This window comes from Plecotus auritus (assembly GCF_963455305.1).
Source record: "Plecotus auritus genome assembly, chromosome: 7".
Taxonomy (NCBI): Eukaryota; Metazoa; Chordata; class Mammalia; order Chiroptera; family Vespertilionidae; genus Plecotus; species Plecotus auritus.
The window spans coordinates 21332168-21349509 of NC_137774.1; the positions used below are offsets into that span (position 1 = coordinate 21332168).

The 17342-nt window shown below is 39.0% G+C and overlaps 1 protein-coding gene across 3 annotated transcripts in view; it reads left to right on the forward strand.

The window, feature by feature from the left end:
- KANSL1 (KAT8 regulatory NSL complex subunit 1) overlaps positions 1-17342 on the forward strand; it is a 177045-nt gene that overhangs the window by 125040 nt on the left and 34663 nt on the right. For all 3 annotated transcript variants that reach the window (XM_080680385.1, XM_080680383.1, XM_080680384.1), the window contains 2 exons: positions 11540-11652; positions 12127-12322. In XM_080680385.1, the coding sequence (XP_080536511.1) occupies positions 11540-11652; positions 12127-12322 (309 nt within the window). The remainder of the gene's footprint in view (positions 1-11539; positions 11653-12126; positions 12323-17342) is intronic.

A 17342-nucleotide genomic window follows, 5' to 3' on the forward strand; every position in this document is an offset into this window, starting at 1 on the left:
TCAGTGAGCACCAAAGCCCCACTGAAGCAAGTCTTGCCACATAAGGGTGTCTCCAGCACAGAAGTTCTCCTATCGTAGACACAGCTGATCCTCACAGCCAATTGGCCTGGAGGTCAATTCCTCCCAATGATACCAACAACAATCAAGGCTTAACTACAATAAGACTGTGTACACAGCCCACAAAGGGGTGCACCAAGAGTGTCCACCTCAGGTAACTGGGGAGGCTGAGCCACTGGGCCCTATAGGACACCTAGCACACAAAGCCACTCTATCAACTCAGGGAAGCAGCCAAAATGCGGAGACAAAGAAACAGGTCACAAATGACAGAAATGGAGGAAAGCAAAAGACTGGATATAGAGTTCAAAACCACGGTTATAAGGTTTTTCAAGAATTTTCCAGAAAAAGCTGATAAATTTAGTGAGACCCTCGAGGACATGAAAAAGGACCAACTAGAAATTAAGCATACACTGACTGAAATAAAAAATAATATACAGAGATCCAACAGCAGACTAGAGGATCGCAAGAATCCAGTCAAAGATTTGAAATACAAAGAAGCAAAAAACACCCACTGGAAAACCAAAAAGAAAAGGAATTCAAAAATATGAAGATAGTGTTAAGGAGCCTCTGGGACAACTTCAGGCGTACCAACATCCGAATTATGGGGGAGCCAGAAGAAGAGAGAGAGCAAGATACTGAAAACCTATTTGAAGAAATAATGACAGAAAACTTCCCCCACCTGGTGAAAGAAATAGACTTACAAGTCCAGGAAGCGCACAGAACCCCAAACAAAAGGAATCCAAAGAGGACCACACCAAGACACATCATAATTAAAATGCCAAGAGCAAAAGACAGAGAGAGAATATTAAAAGCAGCAAGAGAAAAGCAGTTAATTACCTACAAGGGAGCACCCATAGGATTGTCAGCTGATTTCTCAATAGAAACTATGCAGGCCAGATGGGAGTGGCAAGAAATATTCAAAGTGATGAATAGCCAGAACCTACAGCCAAGATTACTCTACCCAGCAAAGCTATCATTCAGAATTGAAGGTCAGATAAAGAGCTTCACAGATAAGAAAAAGCTAAAGGAATTCATCACCGCCAAACCAGTATTATATGAAATGCTGAAAGGTATTCCTTAAGAAGAGGAAGAAGAAAAGGGTAAAGATAAAAATTATGAACAACAAATACATATCTATCAACAAGTGAACCTAAAAATGAAGTGAATTAAAAACCTGAGGAACAGAATAATCTGGTGAATATAATAGAATCAGGGGCATAGAAAGGGAGTGAACTGACAATTCTCTGGGGGAAAGGGGTGTGTGGGGTGTGGAAAAATAAAAAAAATCGTACACCTATGGATGAGGACGGTGGGGTATGGGTAAGGTAAGAGGGTGTGGTGGGAACCGGGTGGAGGGGAGCTATGGGGGGGGAAAAGAGGAACAATTGTAATAATCTGAACAATAAAGATTTATTTAAAAAAAAAGAGTAGGTAAAACAAAGTTAAATAATTGATGGAGAGTCATAATGACCTATAGGTGGGCTTGTTAGATAATGTTCCAATATTACACTGAAAGGACACAATAATCTTTTTGCCTCATTTCTAAATTGAATGACTTTATTTTTTTTTTAATTATTTTTTTATATATATATTTTATTGATTTTTTTTTACAGAAGGAAGGGAGAGGTATAGAGAGTTAGAAACATCAATGAGAGAGAAACATCGATCAGCTGCCTCCTGCACACCCCCTACTGGGGATGTGCCTGCAACCAAGGTACATGCCCTTGACCAGAATCGAACCTGGGACCCTTGCGTCCGCAGGCTGATGTTCTATCCACTGAGCCAAACCGGTTAGGGCTTGAATGACTTTTTAAAAAAGAGAACATATGTATATATTGCTTTGGTTATAAGCACAGTATAGATATTGATGAAACTAAGTTACTTTATTAAAAAATTTTTAAATCCTCACAACTGGATTTTTTTTTTATTGATCTTGAGGGAAAGAGGGAGAGAATGGGAGGGAGGGAGGGAGGAAAACATTGATGTGAGAGAGAAACATTGATCAATTGCCTTCCGTATTTGCCCTGACCGGGAATTGAACCCGCCACCTTTCTGTGCATGGGCCGATGATGCTCCAGCCAATTGAGCCACATCTGCTAAGGCTGAAATTAAGTTATTTTAAAGGGGCCTGACCTGTGATAAACACTGAATGCAGTCCTGGCTGGATAGGTGGCTCATTTGGTTGGAACTTCATCCTGAATACCAAGCATGCCAAACCCGTGGCTCTTGGGCCACATGTGGCCCACAGTGAATATTTTTGCAGCCCAGCCAATATAATGGTATATAAGAAATGTTTTAACAAAAAATTCACAACTTAATTTTTACAGTATCCTGTTATACATAATCCTATATAATAAAGCGGTAATATGCAAATTGACCCTCACACCCTCACAAAGCTGGCTGCCTACGACCAGGCCGGCAGGGGGGTTAGTGAGGGACGACCAAACAACTGGACATGCAGGCTGCGTGGGGCGACCAGGCCAGCAGGGGGGTTAGTGAGGGACGACTGAACAAGCAGGCTGCGTGGGGCGACCAGGCCGGCGGCAGCGGGGGGGGGGGGGCATTTGGGGCGACCAGGCTGCCAGGGGGGGCAGTAAGGGGTGACCAGGCAGGCAGGCAGGTAAGTGATTAGGAGCCATCGGTCCAGGATTGTGAGAGGGATGTCTGACTGCTGGTTTAGGCCTGATCCCCTATGTGTGTTACTAGGTATGTGAAGACTATTTGAAACATACCAAAGAAACTCAACAAAATTTCAGATAAAAACTATTCTCAGAGATGAGGGGCCTCTTCAGTTTCTGTAGCACAGGGTACCTGGAACTTACCTAGAGAGCCACAATATCATTGCCTTGCAGAGCTAGATATTAAGGGAGAGAATAGTGGTAAAGAGAGAAGACTTATGGGGTTAGGGGAGGGCTTGGCCCCATAATATATAAATCCTCCTCAGATCTAATCCCTGAACTTCACACGTTAATGGAAGATTTGATAGAGCCTAGTGGAAATAAACAGTTGGTAGGTTGGAAGAGTTGAGCAGAGAATTAGCCTGCCCATTGCAAGGAAGATAGAATTTCGAGTTTGAATCCACACAAGACTTGGTAAATACCTTTTGCCTTACATTGATACCAAAGAAGACTCATGCTTTAGGATTTAAACACCTTCCTAGGACTAAGGAACTCTTCACCAGAAGATTGAGGAGAAATCCAAAATAGACTCCAATATGTTTCTACAAGAACATAAAACCAGCTCCACAAAATTAATATTTAGTTGGTTTCTAACTATTTAGAAATTTGCCAGCTAGAGCAAAAATTAACATGCTACAGGAAAATTAACTTAATTCAAGTTCTCCACAATATATCATATACAATGTTTGTATATAATAAAAATTTATTGACTTCAAAAAGTATATTTTTAAAAAAAGAATAAACCAAAAAAACACCAAAAAAAGACATATCAGTAAGAAAATGTGCTCTTAGAAATGAGAAAAGGTAGTCAATAGAAACGTATTGAAATGACTTGGAAGTTGAAATTAGGCAATAAAGTCTTAAAAGCAGCTAATAAAAATGTGCTTGGAGATTTCAAATCCTATCTAATAAAAGAGTAATATTCAAATTGACCGTACCTCCACTACACCCACCAGCCAATCAGGAGGGAATATGCAAATAAACCCAATCAAGATGGATGCAGCCAGAGAGAGCAGGAGGGAGGTTTCCCTATCAATGGAGGAAGCCAAGCTTTCCGCCTGCCCTTGCTGGCCCAGGCCTCCACTCACTGCTACAAAGTTTCAATTATAAAAGTTAAATAAATCCCAACAGAAATGGCGGCAGCCACGGAGCTGGAGATAGCAGGAGGCCAGGGTTGCCCGCGGCGATGGAGGAAGCCAAGCTTCTGCAACCCTGTCCTGCTTTGGCATCCGCTTAAGGCTACAAAGTTTCAATTATAGAAGATACATAAATCCCAACAGAAATGGCTGCTGCCATGGAGCGAGCAGGAGCCTTGGCTCCACTCCAGGCTACAAAGTTTCAATTGTAGAAGATAAATAAATCCCAGATCCCAGGGCCTCCACTTGGGTTGCCGAGGGGCATGGCCGGCCTGCAAACCACCACAGGCCCCTCGCCCAGGCCACCCTACACCCCAAGGGAACCCCCACCCTGATCCGGGACACCCTTCAGGGCAAACCAGCTGGCTCCCACCCATGCAACCGGCCTCTATTCTATCTAATAAAAGAGTAATATGCAGATTGACCATCACTCCACACAAGATGGCTGCCTCCATGTGGTCAAAGATCCTGCCCCCATGTGGACACAAGATGGCCACCACAAGATGGCCAGCAGGGGAGGGCAGTTGGGAGGGACCAGGCCTGCAAGGGAGGGCAGTTGTGGGCGATCAGGCCAGCAAGGGAGGGCAGTTGGGAGGGACCAGGTCTGCAAGGGAGGGCAGTTGGGGGCGATCAAGCCTGCTGGGGAGGGCAGTTGCGGGTTACCCGGCTGGCAGAGGAGGGAAGTTGGGGGTGACTGGGTCTGCAGGGAACGGCAGTTAGGGGTGACCAGGCCTGCAGGGGAGGGCAGTTAAGGGTGACCAGGCCTTCAGGGGAAGGCAGTTAGGGGCAAACAGGCTGGCAAGGGAGCAGTTAGGCATCAATCAGGCTGGCAGGGGGGTGGTTAGGGGGTGATCAGGCTGGCAGGCAGAAGCGGTTAGGGGCAATCAGGAAGGCAAGCAGTTGGGAGCTAGCAGTCCTGGATTGTGAGAGAGATGTCCGACTCCACCGGGATCCGGCCTAAACGGGTAGTCGGACATCCCTCGAGGGTTCCCAGATTGTAGAGGGTGCAGGCTGGGCTGAGGGGACCCCCCCCCCCAATCCCCCGTGCACGAATTTCGTGTACCGGGCCTCTAGTAGAATATAAAGAGCAAACATGGGGAAATATCTGTAGAGAGATGAAAACTAAAGAATCAAATGGAAACTAATAAAAATTGTAGAATTTAAAAGTTCAGTATTCAAATAATTTAAGAGCAGATTGAAATCTACAAAAGAAAGGGTCAATTAACATGACAGCACTTCAGTAGAAAGTAGTTAATCCAAAGAACAGAAAGATTGAATGAAATGTTCAGGAATGAACATAGTCTTGGAGAAACAGTGAATATTATAGTTCAAGTTCAGAAGGAGAGAATGGTACAAGAAAAAAATTTTTTGAGGAAAAGAGTAGCGATATTTGAATGAGAAAGGTCAGTTTACAGATTCAGGAAATTCAAAGAATAGTAAGTATGAGAAATATAAAGTCATGAAAATCAGGTGAAGAAAATCTTGGAAGTAGCCAGAGGAAGGAAGAAAGATACATTTCATATAAGAAAACATTGGTGATGATTGGTGACTTCTTATCAGAAACAGTGGAATGAGATATTTAAAATTGGGAGTGGAGCCAAAACCGGTTTGGCTCAGTGGAAGAGCGTCAGCCTGCGGATTGAAAGGTCCCAGGTTCGATTCCGGTCAAGGGCATGTAACTTGGTTGCGGGCACATCCCCAGTAGGTGGTGTGCAAGAGGCAGCTGATCGATGTTTCTCTCCTCTCTCATCGATGTTTCTGACTATCTATCACTCTTCCTTCCTCTCTGTAAAAAATCAATAAAGTATATTTAAAAAAAAAAAAAGAATTTGGAAAGTCTTTTAAAAAAAAATAAATAAATAAAATTGGGAGTGGAGGGTGCCACTCAACATTTTATAACACCAAAAACATTATTTTCTTTTAAAAATAAGATGAAATAAAGTCATTTCTATTTTTTTCTCTCTTTTTAAATATAGTTTTATTGGGTTTAGAGTGGGAGAGAAAGCTAGAAACATCAATGATGGGAGAGAATCATTGATTGACTGCCTTCTGCACGCTCCACCTTAGGGATTGAACCCAAAACCCGGGCATGTGCCCTAACTGGTAATTGAACCATGACTTCTGGGTTCATAGGTAGATGCTCAACCACTGAGCCATAAAATCATTTTTAGATAAAAGCTGAGACAATTTGTTGGCAGAATATTTGCATTTAAACACATTTCTTTAGGTTGAAGTCAAGTAATACCAATTGGAAACTCAGATTTATGGGGAATAAAAGGACAGGAAAAGATACATTTTGTGAACAGTAAGCATAAGAAAGTTATTGTGGGTATATTAATGTCAGTAAAATAGTTTTTGTGACGAAAAATATTACCAGAGGTAAAAAAGAACATTTCACAATGATAAAGGCGTCAGTTAATCAAGACAATCATAGGATGGGGATATTGTGGTGGCCACCACACTCTGACTCCTCAGACAAGCTGCAGGACCCGTTCCTTCTGGAATAGAATAGGCTCATGAAGTCAGGCTCCACTGAATGATGGCCAATGAACAACCCCATGGGGGCCACGCAGGCCTTTCTAGTGGGAATGAAACCACACAGACTGGCACACGCAGCACATAAAGTTTCCCAGTGGTTCCTGTGCTTTGTCTCATCAGATCCCCTCAGCAACCCTGGAACATACAAGCAGAAGTAGGCGGATACCCACCTGGCTCACTGCAAAACTGTATGATAATTTGGGAGATTTTAAAACCGAATTTACTTTAAAAGGAAAGAAATTCTGACACATGCTGCAACCTGATGAACCCTGAAGACATTCTACTGAGTGAAATAAGCAGGCCCCCAAAGGACAAACACTGATGATATCACGTGTATGAGATCCCTACAGTAGTCACATTCATAGAGACAGAAAGTGGAATGGTGGGTGCCAGGGGCTTGGTTGGGAGGGGAGAATGGGGACACTGTTTAATGGGGACTGGGTTTCCGTTTTCCAAGATGAGAACGTTCTGGAGATGGATGATGGTGAGGATTGCACGACCATGTCAATGTAATACTTGTAATACAATGTCAATGTAATAAATGGTAAATTTTATGCTAAAAATAAAAGACAATCATAAAGGTAGATGCTTCAAATACATGCATCGCAAAGCTTAGTTTCTCTACTTTTTTGGTAAAATAAATCCTGTGGACATCGGTTCTTAGACCCCAGAAAAATCTGCACCATGAAACCTTAATTTATTATCTAGCTTTTCATTAAGGGCTCTTTGGCACACTTAATATGTGTGGCCAAGAGGGTAGAGTAATGAACCAGATGCCTGCTGTAAATGAATAACCAATTTGAATCTCATTGCTGTGTTAATTTTATTCCATACTCCAGCCCCTTTCAGTCAGGGGCAAAAAAAAAATCACTTCAATAACTTACTGGGGCTCTACTTTGTGGGAGAAAGGGAGGATATGTTTCAGAAATACTCTGTACTATCACTTCACCTTTTTTACTCTGCTCATGCACGTATCTGAACATCATATAAAAGTCAGGAGAAGCTCTGTATTCTTTCTTGATGGGAGAGACTTAAAATTTTTTCATCCTTTTTATTTATTTGATGACAAATATCTGAGTCATGCTTTAGTTTCTTGAAAATACTAATGATAAAAATCTGCAGTAGTAATGATTAAGCTTAAAATAGTGTGTGGATTTCATATTTGTGAGATATTTGTTAATGTTTTTCTACCCTGTCTTTGTAGCCTTTTGTACTGTAAGAGAAGGGCGTGTTCATTTTGTTTTAAGGCAATGTGAATGCATTTTAAAGCTCAAGTAAATTTACATGTGTTTGTGGTTGGGTTTTTCTTTTCTAGATAGGACACTATTGGAGGATTGGTGTTAATATTTTAAGAATGAGTGATGAATGCAGGTGTCCCAATGCTTTGCTTTTGGGTCCGCGTGATTACATGATATCCCAAGGTCTCTGAGCAGGTCCTTGATGAATATTCAGTGCTTTTCTTTGTGGTAGGGACTGGAGTCCAGGCACATTTCCTCTCTAATGCTCATGCTCTTGATTGCTATGTGCCTCTATATCCTTGACAAACATTTCTGTTCTAAATAATGTTTTGCCTTTTGACTTCAATTTTAATTTGGAGCCTGAATTACCCCCCAGGAAAGTTTGGGTTCCTCTAAGAAAATCCATAGAGTTCACATTGAAGATTAATGGCATATACACTGAGTGGCCAAATTATTATGCGTTCAGAGATCATAATAATCTGGCCACTCAGTGTATATGTTTCATGTTGGCATGAAAAACTAGGTTCTTACTAGTAGTTTTCTATAGGTGGTAAGATTACTGGTGATTTGTGCCTTTTTTTCCTTTAGACTTTCTATAAGAAAGACAAATTTGTTTGGAAATAAGACTATTAAAAAATGGCAACATTTTGTCTTGGCAGGTGTCTTTGCAGATAATTCCCCCATCATTCTTATAAAATAAATCTTAATCAAGTGTAGTCAATCTATTACTTAAACAGGGGTCTATGTAGATCTGCCACAGTTTGATACTAAAAGCTGTTATTTTAAGTGAAGGTGAAATTGATAGAAGTTCTTAAGATCCATATATCAGCAGAATTTTCAGTCTCAGCATTTTCATGTTCAAAGGAAAATTCTTCATCTAAATCAGAACTTGTGAAATATATAAAAGCTGTAATATGCCTGGAGTCACACATCTGCTAGTTAATGCCAACCTGAATCTTAAGTACTTTAGATTTTCCAATTATTTGTCACATTATAATATTTGTTTGGGCTTTTTGGGGTTCCCCCTGAATAGTAAGTCCTCACTAGCATTATTCAGAAGGGTATTTGGGTTTATCTATTCTTTTAATGTAAAAATAATCATCTAAATATAAAGAAATTTTCAGGATAATTTTACTTCTATAACATGTCATTATCTATGTATTTATATTTTTAGACACCGCATATTGTATTTAATAAAATATTTGAATTTAGCCCTTTTCCATAATCTTTAGGAGACTATTAATTTTTTATCTTTAAGTATTCTTCTGGCATAAAGGAAGAAATGTCCTTTATGATTATTTTTAATATTCTGGTTTCATGTGGTCACAATTTACAACTATTCTTCTAATGTTGAATACTTAGTTTATTAATATCAATTGCAGTGACCATCTTTGTGTATTTTAAAATTTTAGGGAATGTGGTGGTTAAATTATTTAAGATGGATTTTTAGTGTTGAGTAAAATGCTTTATCAAAAGATTTGAACATCTTTATAACTACTTAATGTCACATTACTATTCAAAAGAGAATCAGTATAGCATTTAAGGCAATGAGGATATGTGCCAATTTACCATAATTTTAGCATCATTAACTAATGTAATTGTTCAAGATATTTGTGATGCCTTAGGATCGTGGTCGGCAAACTGCGGCTCGCGAGCCACATGCGGCTCTTTGGCCCCTTGAGTGTGGCTCTTCCACAAAATACCACAGCCTGGGCGAGTCTATTTTGAAGAAGTGGCATTAGAAGAAGTTTAAGTTTAAAAAATGTGGCTCTCAAAAGAAATTTCAATTGTTGTACTGTTGATATTTGGCTCTGTGGACTAATGAGTTTGCCGCCAACCTGGTTGCCCCCAACTGCGCGTCCCCCCCAACCCCAGCCTGGTCACCCCACGCAACCTGCTGTTCAGTCGTGTGGTTGTCCGTCATTAATCCTTACCCTGCCATCCTGGTAACCCCATGCAGCCTGCTGTTTGGTTGTCAGTCTGGTTTTTTTCAGTCGTGATGGCCCATGGCTTTTTATATATAAGGATGTCTTACCTGTTTATATGCTGTTTTGATCTAACTTTTTTGATAATTTGTATTAAAACTTTTAAGTTATTCCCTTTCTTGATACTTGTCTATGACTGCTCTCAAGATCCTTTCGTGTTTTTCTCCTGTGGTTGAAAAGATAAAAACGAAATTGAGCAATATTTAATAGAATTTCAGCTCAAAATATTGGCTTTGTGCCCAGGCAGTGTGCCTCAGGGATTGAGCATCGACCTATGAACCAGGGGGTCACAGTTCGATTCTCGGTCAGGGCACATGCTAGGTTGTGGGTTCCATCCCCTGTGCAGGAGGCAGCTGATTAATGATTCTCTCTCATCATTGATGTTTCTGTCTCTCTCCCTTTCTCTCTGAAATTAATTTAAAAAATAAAAATAAAAAATATTGGCTTTGGTATGCAGGAAGGAGAACTTCAGAACACCCCCTAAGTCATTCTAAATGTAAGGTGACAAGGAGCACAGCCATACTGTGGTATTCCAACAACTCACAGAGCTGAGGGATAACTGCATCTGTGGCTTTATTGCCTACTAGAGGCCCGGTCCACGAAATGTGTGCACTGAGGGCGGGGGGTCCCTAAGCCTGGCCTGTGCCCTCTCACAGTCTGGGAGCCCTGTGATGGATCACCCCAAAGAGGTAGGCCCTGCCCACCCGCTGCAGCACCGCAATAGGGTAGCCTGGGCCTCCCTCTTTGGGGCGATTGATTGCGGGGCTCTGTGATGGATCGCCCCAAAGAGGTAGGCCCTGCTCACCTGCCGGGGCTCTGTGATGGATTGCCCTGCAGAGGGAAGCCCCTCCCACCCACTGCAGCCCACCGGTCAGTGGCCTGGGCCTCCCTCTTTGGTGCGATCGTGGAGTCCCCTGATTGATCGATCACCCTGCCAGCTGGTGGCCTGGGCCTCCCTTTGCAGGGTGATCATGGGGCGATGGCTGGGCCCCTGACCAATTGCATCGCACCTGTGTTGGCTGGCTTGGCACCAGTGGATGTCAGAGCGTGGTTGTCTGGATGGTCGTTACGCTGTTCGGCCGTTTGGTCAATTTGCATGTTACGCTTTTATTGTTATAGATACTTCAGAGATTCCATATGATTGACATCTCATGGCTGACCCTATCCCTTCTGAGCCTAGTAAATATATAATTCGTTTCAAAATATTTAAAAGAAAACTTTCCATATTCTTTCCACCTTTTTAAAAATTTTTTACTGTTACTAAGCATATATTAGATTTGTATAGTCCAAAGAAAATAATTACTACCTGATAACATTGGGTAATTAGTTATCATTGATATTTTATTGATTTTTTATTTTTAACAGATATATATGTATTTTTTAACAAATTATGGTTTTCTGGAAACAGGTTTTTAGCAAACACTGTGAAGTTAAGCAGAAATAAGTAATTTAAATTTCCTCTTATTTGACTCAGTACTGAACTTAGATATTCTTCTTGACCTTTAGTTGAAGATTCTTATTACTTACTATGTAATTGTTTTTGCTAAGCTTTTGTCCCCTTGAATTGTTTAGGTCAGCGGTTGCCAACCCGTGGTCCACGGACCACTGGTGGTCCATGAAATCCGAAAGGTTGGTGACCACTGGTTTAGGTCAGTTCCCTCTCAAGGTGTAGGCACTTATTACTATTAGTCTGCTAAATATTATGGTTCCACACACCCACTTCTCCAAAGCAAAAGCTAATTAATTGTTTTCTTTTTTTGTTGTTGTCATACAAATTTCATTTTTTTCAAGTTGTTCATCAGAAATTTTATGTATTTTATTTAAATGAAATTGTGCTGTATTTCAGACTGGGTGCTGTTGGTTAAATGTTGTTGATAGTGTGTTTTTGTTTTCTTTTCCTTATTCAGACTGAGTCTGTTTCTCAGCCACTGGAAAACCATGGTGCCTCTGGTCATCCTTCAGAGTCATTATCTACCAAATCATATGGAGCATTGAGACCTGTCAATGGAGTTATTAACACGTAAGTTATCTCTTCCACTTCTTACACTCAGTATGCTTGTAAAAGAGCTCTTAGTTATTCCTAGCCAGGACTAACCCTGGTTTAAAGACAGAAACCTCATCACATAATATTGTGCACATTTTCTATTGTAGCAAGTATAATTGGCATGCTAATGTATTTCCCTTTTACTTACTGATGCCTAAAATTGACTCATCGTGTAGAAAAGTGAAAGGTCCTACAATTATTGTGAAACATTGTGATTGGTCATAGTGTTGGTAGAATTCCTCAGAAGTGTTTACATAAAATCCTCTATTCTAGAACAAATTAAATTCCTAAAGGCTGGCAGACATCAGCATCAGGAGATGAACTCCTTCTGCTTCAGAATACTTATGTGTGTCTGTGGACATTTGCAAGTAGAGGAGGTTGAACCAGTATTAGAGGCTTTGTTTCCTTGAGTCTTCTGAAAAGTGAATATTATTTCCTCCTCTTGTGTAGTCTGCAGCCTGTCTTGGCGGACCACATTCCAGGTGACAACTCTGATGCTGAGGAACAATTACATAAAAAACAACGACTGAATCTAGTTTCTTCATCAACTGATGGTACCTGTGTGGCAGCCCGAACACGTCCTGTGCTAAGCTGTAAGAAACGAAGGCTTGTTCGACCCAACAGCATCGTTCCTCTTTCCAAGAAGGTCAGTACCAGTGAGGTTTGATCGTTATTAAACCATGAGCCAGATGCTCAGATAGAAGTATTAGTCTTTTGCCAACTTTGCTTCATTTAACTAGTGTTTTCCAAACTTGGCCAACCACCAAGGTTTCCTGGGGAGTTTTAAAAAATACTAGGTTCCTTAACCCTATTTCCCAGAGATTCTGATTCACTTGCTCTCGAGTTGGACCTGGAAATCTTGTTTTTAAAAAATGAAAAACTCCTAGGTGACTCTTCAGCCAGGTTTGGAAACCATTGGCTTGAGTTTTTAATCGAAATGGGAGAGAGGAAGTTGAAATGCTGCCATCAACATTTTGAAAAACATTGGCGCGTCTTCTCATTTGTACTGGTATCACTAAAAATTGCAATGTGGAATGCTTTTCTTTTAAATATGAGTTTCCATTAAATTTCTAAATCGCTTGCTAAATGAATGTCTTCACAGGGAAAATGGAGATTGATTCACAACTATAGGAAGTTTGATTGCTGACTCTTCAAATAGCAAAGTTGGATTTATTCCAAAACTAATGAAATAATTAATACTCCAGTAAAATTAATGTCATGTAATGGTTAAGAGTATTAATTTTGAAGAGGATAAACGGGTTAAAATCATGGCATTGCCACTAGTTTTGTGATTTGGGGCAAGTTAATACCTCCTCCAACACCCCTATTCTACCTCCAGCCTCTGAGATCTCATAGGGTTGTTGAGGGTTAAATGAAATGCATGTATTTTGCTTATTGGGATGTCTGGCTCATAAGTTACTAGTACAGAGTAGCTGTTGCTGTTATTACTTGTTTTTGTTTGTTCATTCACTCATCCAAAAATATTGATTGAGCTCCTACGATGAGCAATATCTGTTCTATGTGCTGGGAATACACTAAACAAAAACAGACAAATATCCTTAATCTCATGAAAAAAATAATAAATGAAGTTTACGTTAATGTCCTATAATGTTAAGTGCTGGGGAAGAAAAAAATGCAGCAGAGGAAAGGAATGAGGAACATCTGGTTGCTCAGATGGAATTAAGCCTTGAGCATTCCAAGGCTTGTAGATAAGAAAGATAAGGAAGGGAGTAGGAGGAAGGAGTGGAGTGACTGGTGAAGTAGAAGGAAAACTAAGTGTGGAAGTGTGGTATGTGGAAGACAAGTGAAGAAAGTGTTTCAGAGAGGAAGGAAAGATCATCTCTTAGGTGCTGCAGATAGGTCAAGTTACAAAAAATTGAGACTTGACCATTGGATATGATGGGAGCCAGGGTTGTTGGAGAACTTTATGAGCAGTTTTGTTAGAGGGAGAAGAGTGAATTCTGATCAGAGTAGGTACAGGAGAGAATGGGAGGGAAGGAATTGAGGAAACATGTAGATAATCCTGTCAAAGAATGTTTTCTGTAAAGGTAGGCAGAGAAATAGCCTGTTTCAAGGGGAATCTTTCTTAAGAAAGAGCTGTTACAATATTTTTGCTGATGAGGAAAACTAATGACCAAGGAGAGGGTAGAGAAGAGAATGTTGGAACCATTAATATTTGGACAGTGGATTTTCAGTACTTCGCTTATTTTGTTATAGTATGCATTTAAATTATATAATGTTACCATGATTTTTTTTTTTTTAAAGAAAAGTATTTTAAGTGAAAATTAACTGTCAGGCTGTACCATTTCTCGTTTATTCTTCAGACTGCCTGAACTACCAAAATACCAGAAAAGAATAAGATATTTTGCAGGTTTCTCATTAATATTTGAAGGTACACATACATTTAAAAAAAAAACAACAGTTGAGGCAAGGAGGAGATGCACAGAGCATACTAAAGACCCTTTGATTCCAATACCAATTTCTAAAACAATCATCCTGTCCTGGCCAGGTGGCTCAGTTGATTGGAGCATCGTCCTGTTCGTCCCATACACCAAAAGCTTGTGAATCTGATTCCCGGTCAGGACACTTAAGTAGGTTGAAGGTTTATCTGAATCTGCAACTGATTAATGTTTCTCACATTGATGTTTCTCTCTCCCTCTCCCTCCCTACCCCTCTTTTCCTATCTAAAATCAATGAACATATCCTTGGGTGATAAATAAGTAAGTAAGTAAAATAAATAAATAAAACAATCATCCGGTATATACAAAAGTAAGCTGCATGGAAAATAAAACAAAGAAATAAATTGAGTTTGGAAAATAAACCATTTGCTGGTTATAGCAGAAATACTGGAGTTCTGCCAAAGTCGGAAACAAAGGCCATTCTCTCTATCTTGGTTGTTTACCAGTATCAGTGATCTTTGCTATTGAGTAAGCATCTTGCCTTCTGTCATCGTTAGGTGTTATATTTGGGTTATTTCCCTATATTGTGATTTCATGGTAATATAAGGGCTGATCATTATAAATTGTCTATATTGCTACTTATATTCATCACTTTAAGGGTCTAATATGTTAGATATTAGTGAATTAGCTAAGCCAGTAAAGAAATATTCAAGTGGGAAGTTTTTATAATATATATCATGTTTATTTTGTGCCCTGCTGCTTCTGTAAGGTAGATATTTATGACTTAATCTAAAACATTAGTTTCTAGATAGTGAGATTTTACATCAAACAAATTTAAAAAATAAGTCTGGGACCAGTGTCAGGTTGCTTTTTATTTTGTCAAGTGAATGCTTATATATAAATTGGGTAAATCATATTACAGATGGTATTTTCAAAAGAAAAAATAATATGCCTTGAAATTTTGGGGTTGGACTTAAGCACTTTTTAATTTTTTAAAAATAGCATTTCTTATCAAATGGTTTGGCAATGTTCTGGCATGATTTTAAAATTTCATAGTCTGTTGGAAGAGTATAATTATATAGGAAGATTGCTTTGGGATAAATTTTCAAGTTAGCTTCTGTAGAATTCCCAGTGGGCCTCCACTTTTTCCTCTTACATCACACTTGAGGACATATAGGACATTCTCTTAAGGCCTAGTGCCATGATATTTGTGGTTGAGGACTAAAGAACCAAAATAATTATGAATTCGTATTAAAAGTGAATAATTTTATATCAAGTGGGATGTGTTCTTTATTGATAGGGGATTCCTGTGATAGACTTTGGAGGCCCAACTTTGCAGTACTAATCTTTTGGGAAGGAGAAAGAGTGCCATGTGGAAAATTGTAGTTTCTAAGGAATTAAAGCTACTGAGAATACTCAGAAATCACCCAGTGCTTAGAACACCAACCTTTAAACTTTTATGAGTGTTTTATATATGCACTATACAGTTTGAAAAATTAAGATTAAGTAAATAAAAGTAGAAGCGCTAATGAACTGTCCTCAGGACAAAACAATTTTTAATGCTTTGAACCAATATTTTGTGATTAACAGAGAATGATAAATATAGCCTTACATTTTTGGATATTTTCAAATTTTCACATACAGAATTTTATAGAAAGCATTCTTAATTGTTAAATCCCTGTATCAGTGGTTGTATCCATTTCTTAGTCTTACTTATATCTAGTCTTCTTTCTTGATTAACCTTTTCAGCAGTTTTTCTATTTTATTAGTCATTTCAAAGATCAGTTTTTTGCTGTTAATTTCTTCTTCCTGTGGTCTTCTCACTCCCCCTCCCTTTTTTGCCTTTATTCAGATGGCTTAGTTAATTTTTTGTTCTTTCTTTTATTATAATAATAAAAGCATTTAACTTTTAAAATTTTCTTCTGAGGGTAGTTTTGGATGGCATTCCACAGCCTTTGATGTGGGAAGTGTTCCTTTTGCTATTTGTAGATTGCCTTTGAGTTTTTTAGTTATTTTCTTAAGAGTTAAGAATTGAGTTTCCAAATTCTAAATGGTTAGTTTTTCTTTTGAAATCTTTTGTTATTAATTACTAATTTTTATAGCATTTTGGTCAATTTCTTCTTGGCCTTTTGGCTAAGATCAAGTGTATAGTATAGCATTTTGGTCAAAATGTTTTATGAGTTTCTGCTAATATTTGTAGTTCATTATGTGTGTTTTTTTTTAATTTTCATTGTTGTCTAGTATAAAGTTCTATATAATTATGCCCTCATAGTTACAGCTTCTTTTTCCAGTAGTTGTTTTTGTCTTACATTCAATTTTTCTTTATATTAATGTTATACAGTATATGCATTTTTCTCCATTTACTTTTAGGATTTTGTATTCTGTGTGTTTTTTGAAACATCATAGAAGCATATTTAGGTGTTTCTTTTAAATCTCTTAAGAAACTCTGTTTTATTAAATATAGAGACTAGTTTTAATTTTATATTCAGTTTTGAAACTAGATTTAAAGGCTTATTTTTACTGTAACACTTTATTATTTAGTGGCAGTCTTTTTTATACCTTCATGTGCCCATTTATTGAGTTCCTAATTTGGATTTTTAATTTTTCAGTGACTAGAGCAACAATTTCATCATGTTTTAAGTTCTCAGACCATAACCTTTGTCCCTGAAAACCCTGTTCCGCTGTCTTTTGGTGGGGGAGAGAGAGCAATTGTTTATTCGTTTATTCTGTTTTGGCATAGAATTAGACTGGTATCAGTCTTACTTTCATTCCTTTATATTGGTAATTGATTCTACTCTGTGCTTCCTAATATGATAACCACTACCCACATGTAGCTTTTTAATATATTTTATTGATTGCTTTACAGAGAGGAAGGGAGAGGGATAGAGAGTTAGAAACATCGATGAGAGAGAAACATCGATCAGCTGCCTCCACACCCCCTACTGGGGATGTGCCCGCAACCAAGGTACATGCCCTTTTCTAGAATCGAACTTGGGACCCTTCAGTCCGCAGGCCAATGCTCTATCCACCGAGCCAAACCGTTTAGGGCTGCTTTCTTTTCCTTTGTTCTGCAGTGTTCTACTCGTGAATTTTTCTTTCTTTCATCATTCTTTAAAAGTAACTTGATCTATCCAGACTTCGTGTTTATCACTAGAAAAGCTCACTATTAGTGTCCTATCACAATTATGGAGGCTAGAAGTCTGAAATCAAAGTGTCAGTGCTTGCTGCCTCTGAAGGCTCTAGGAAAATTCTTTCTTGCCACTTCCT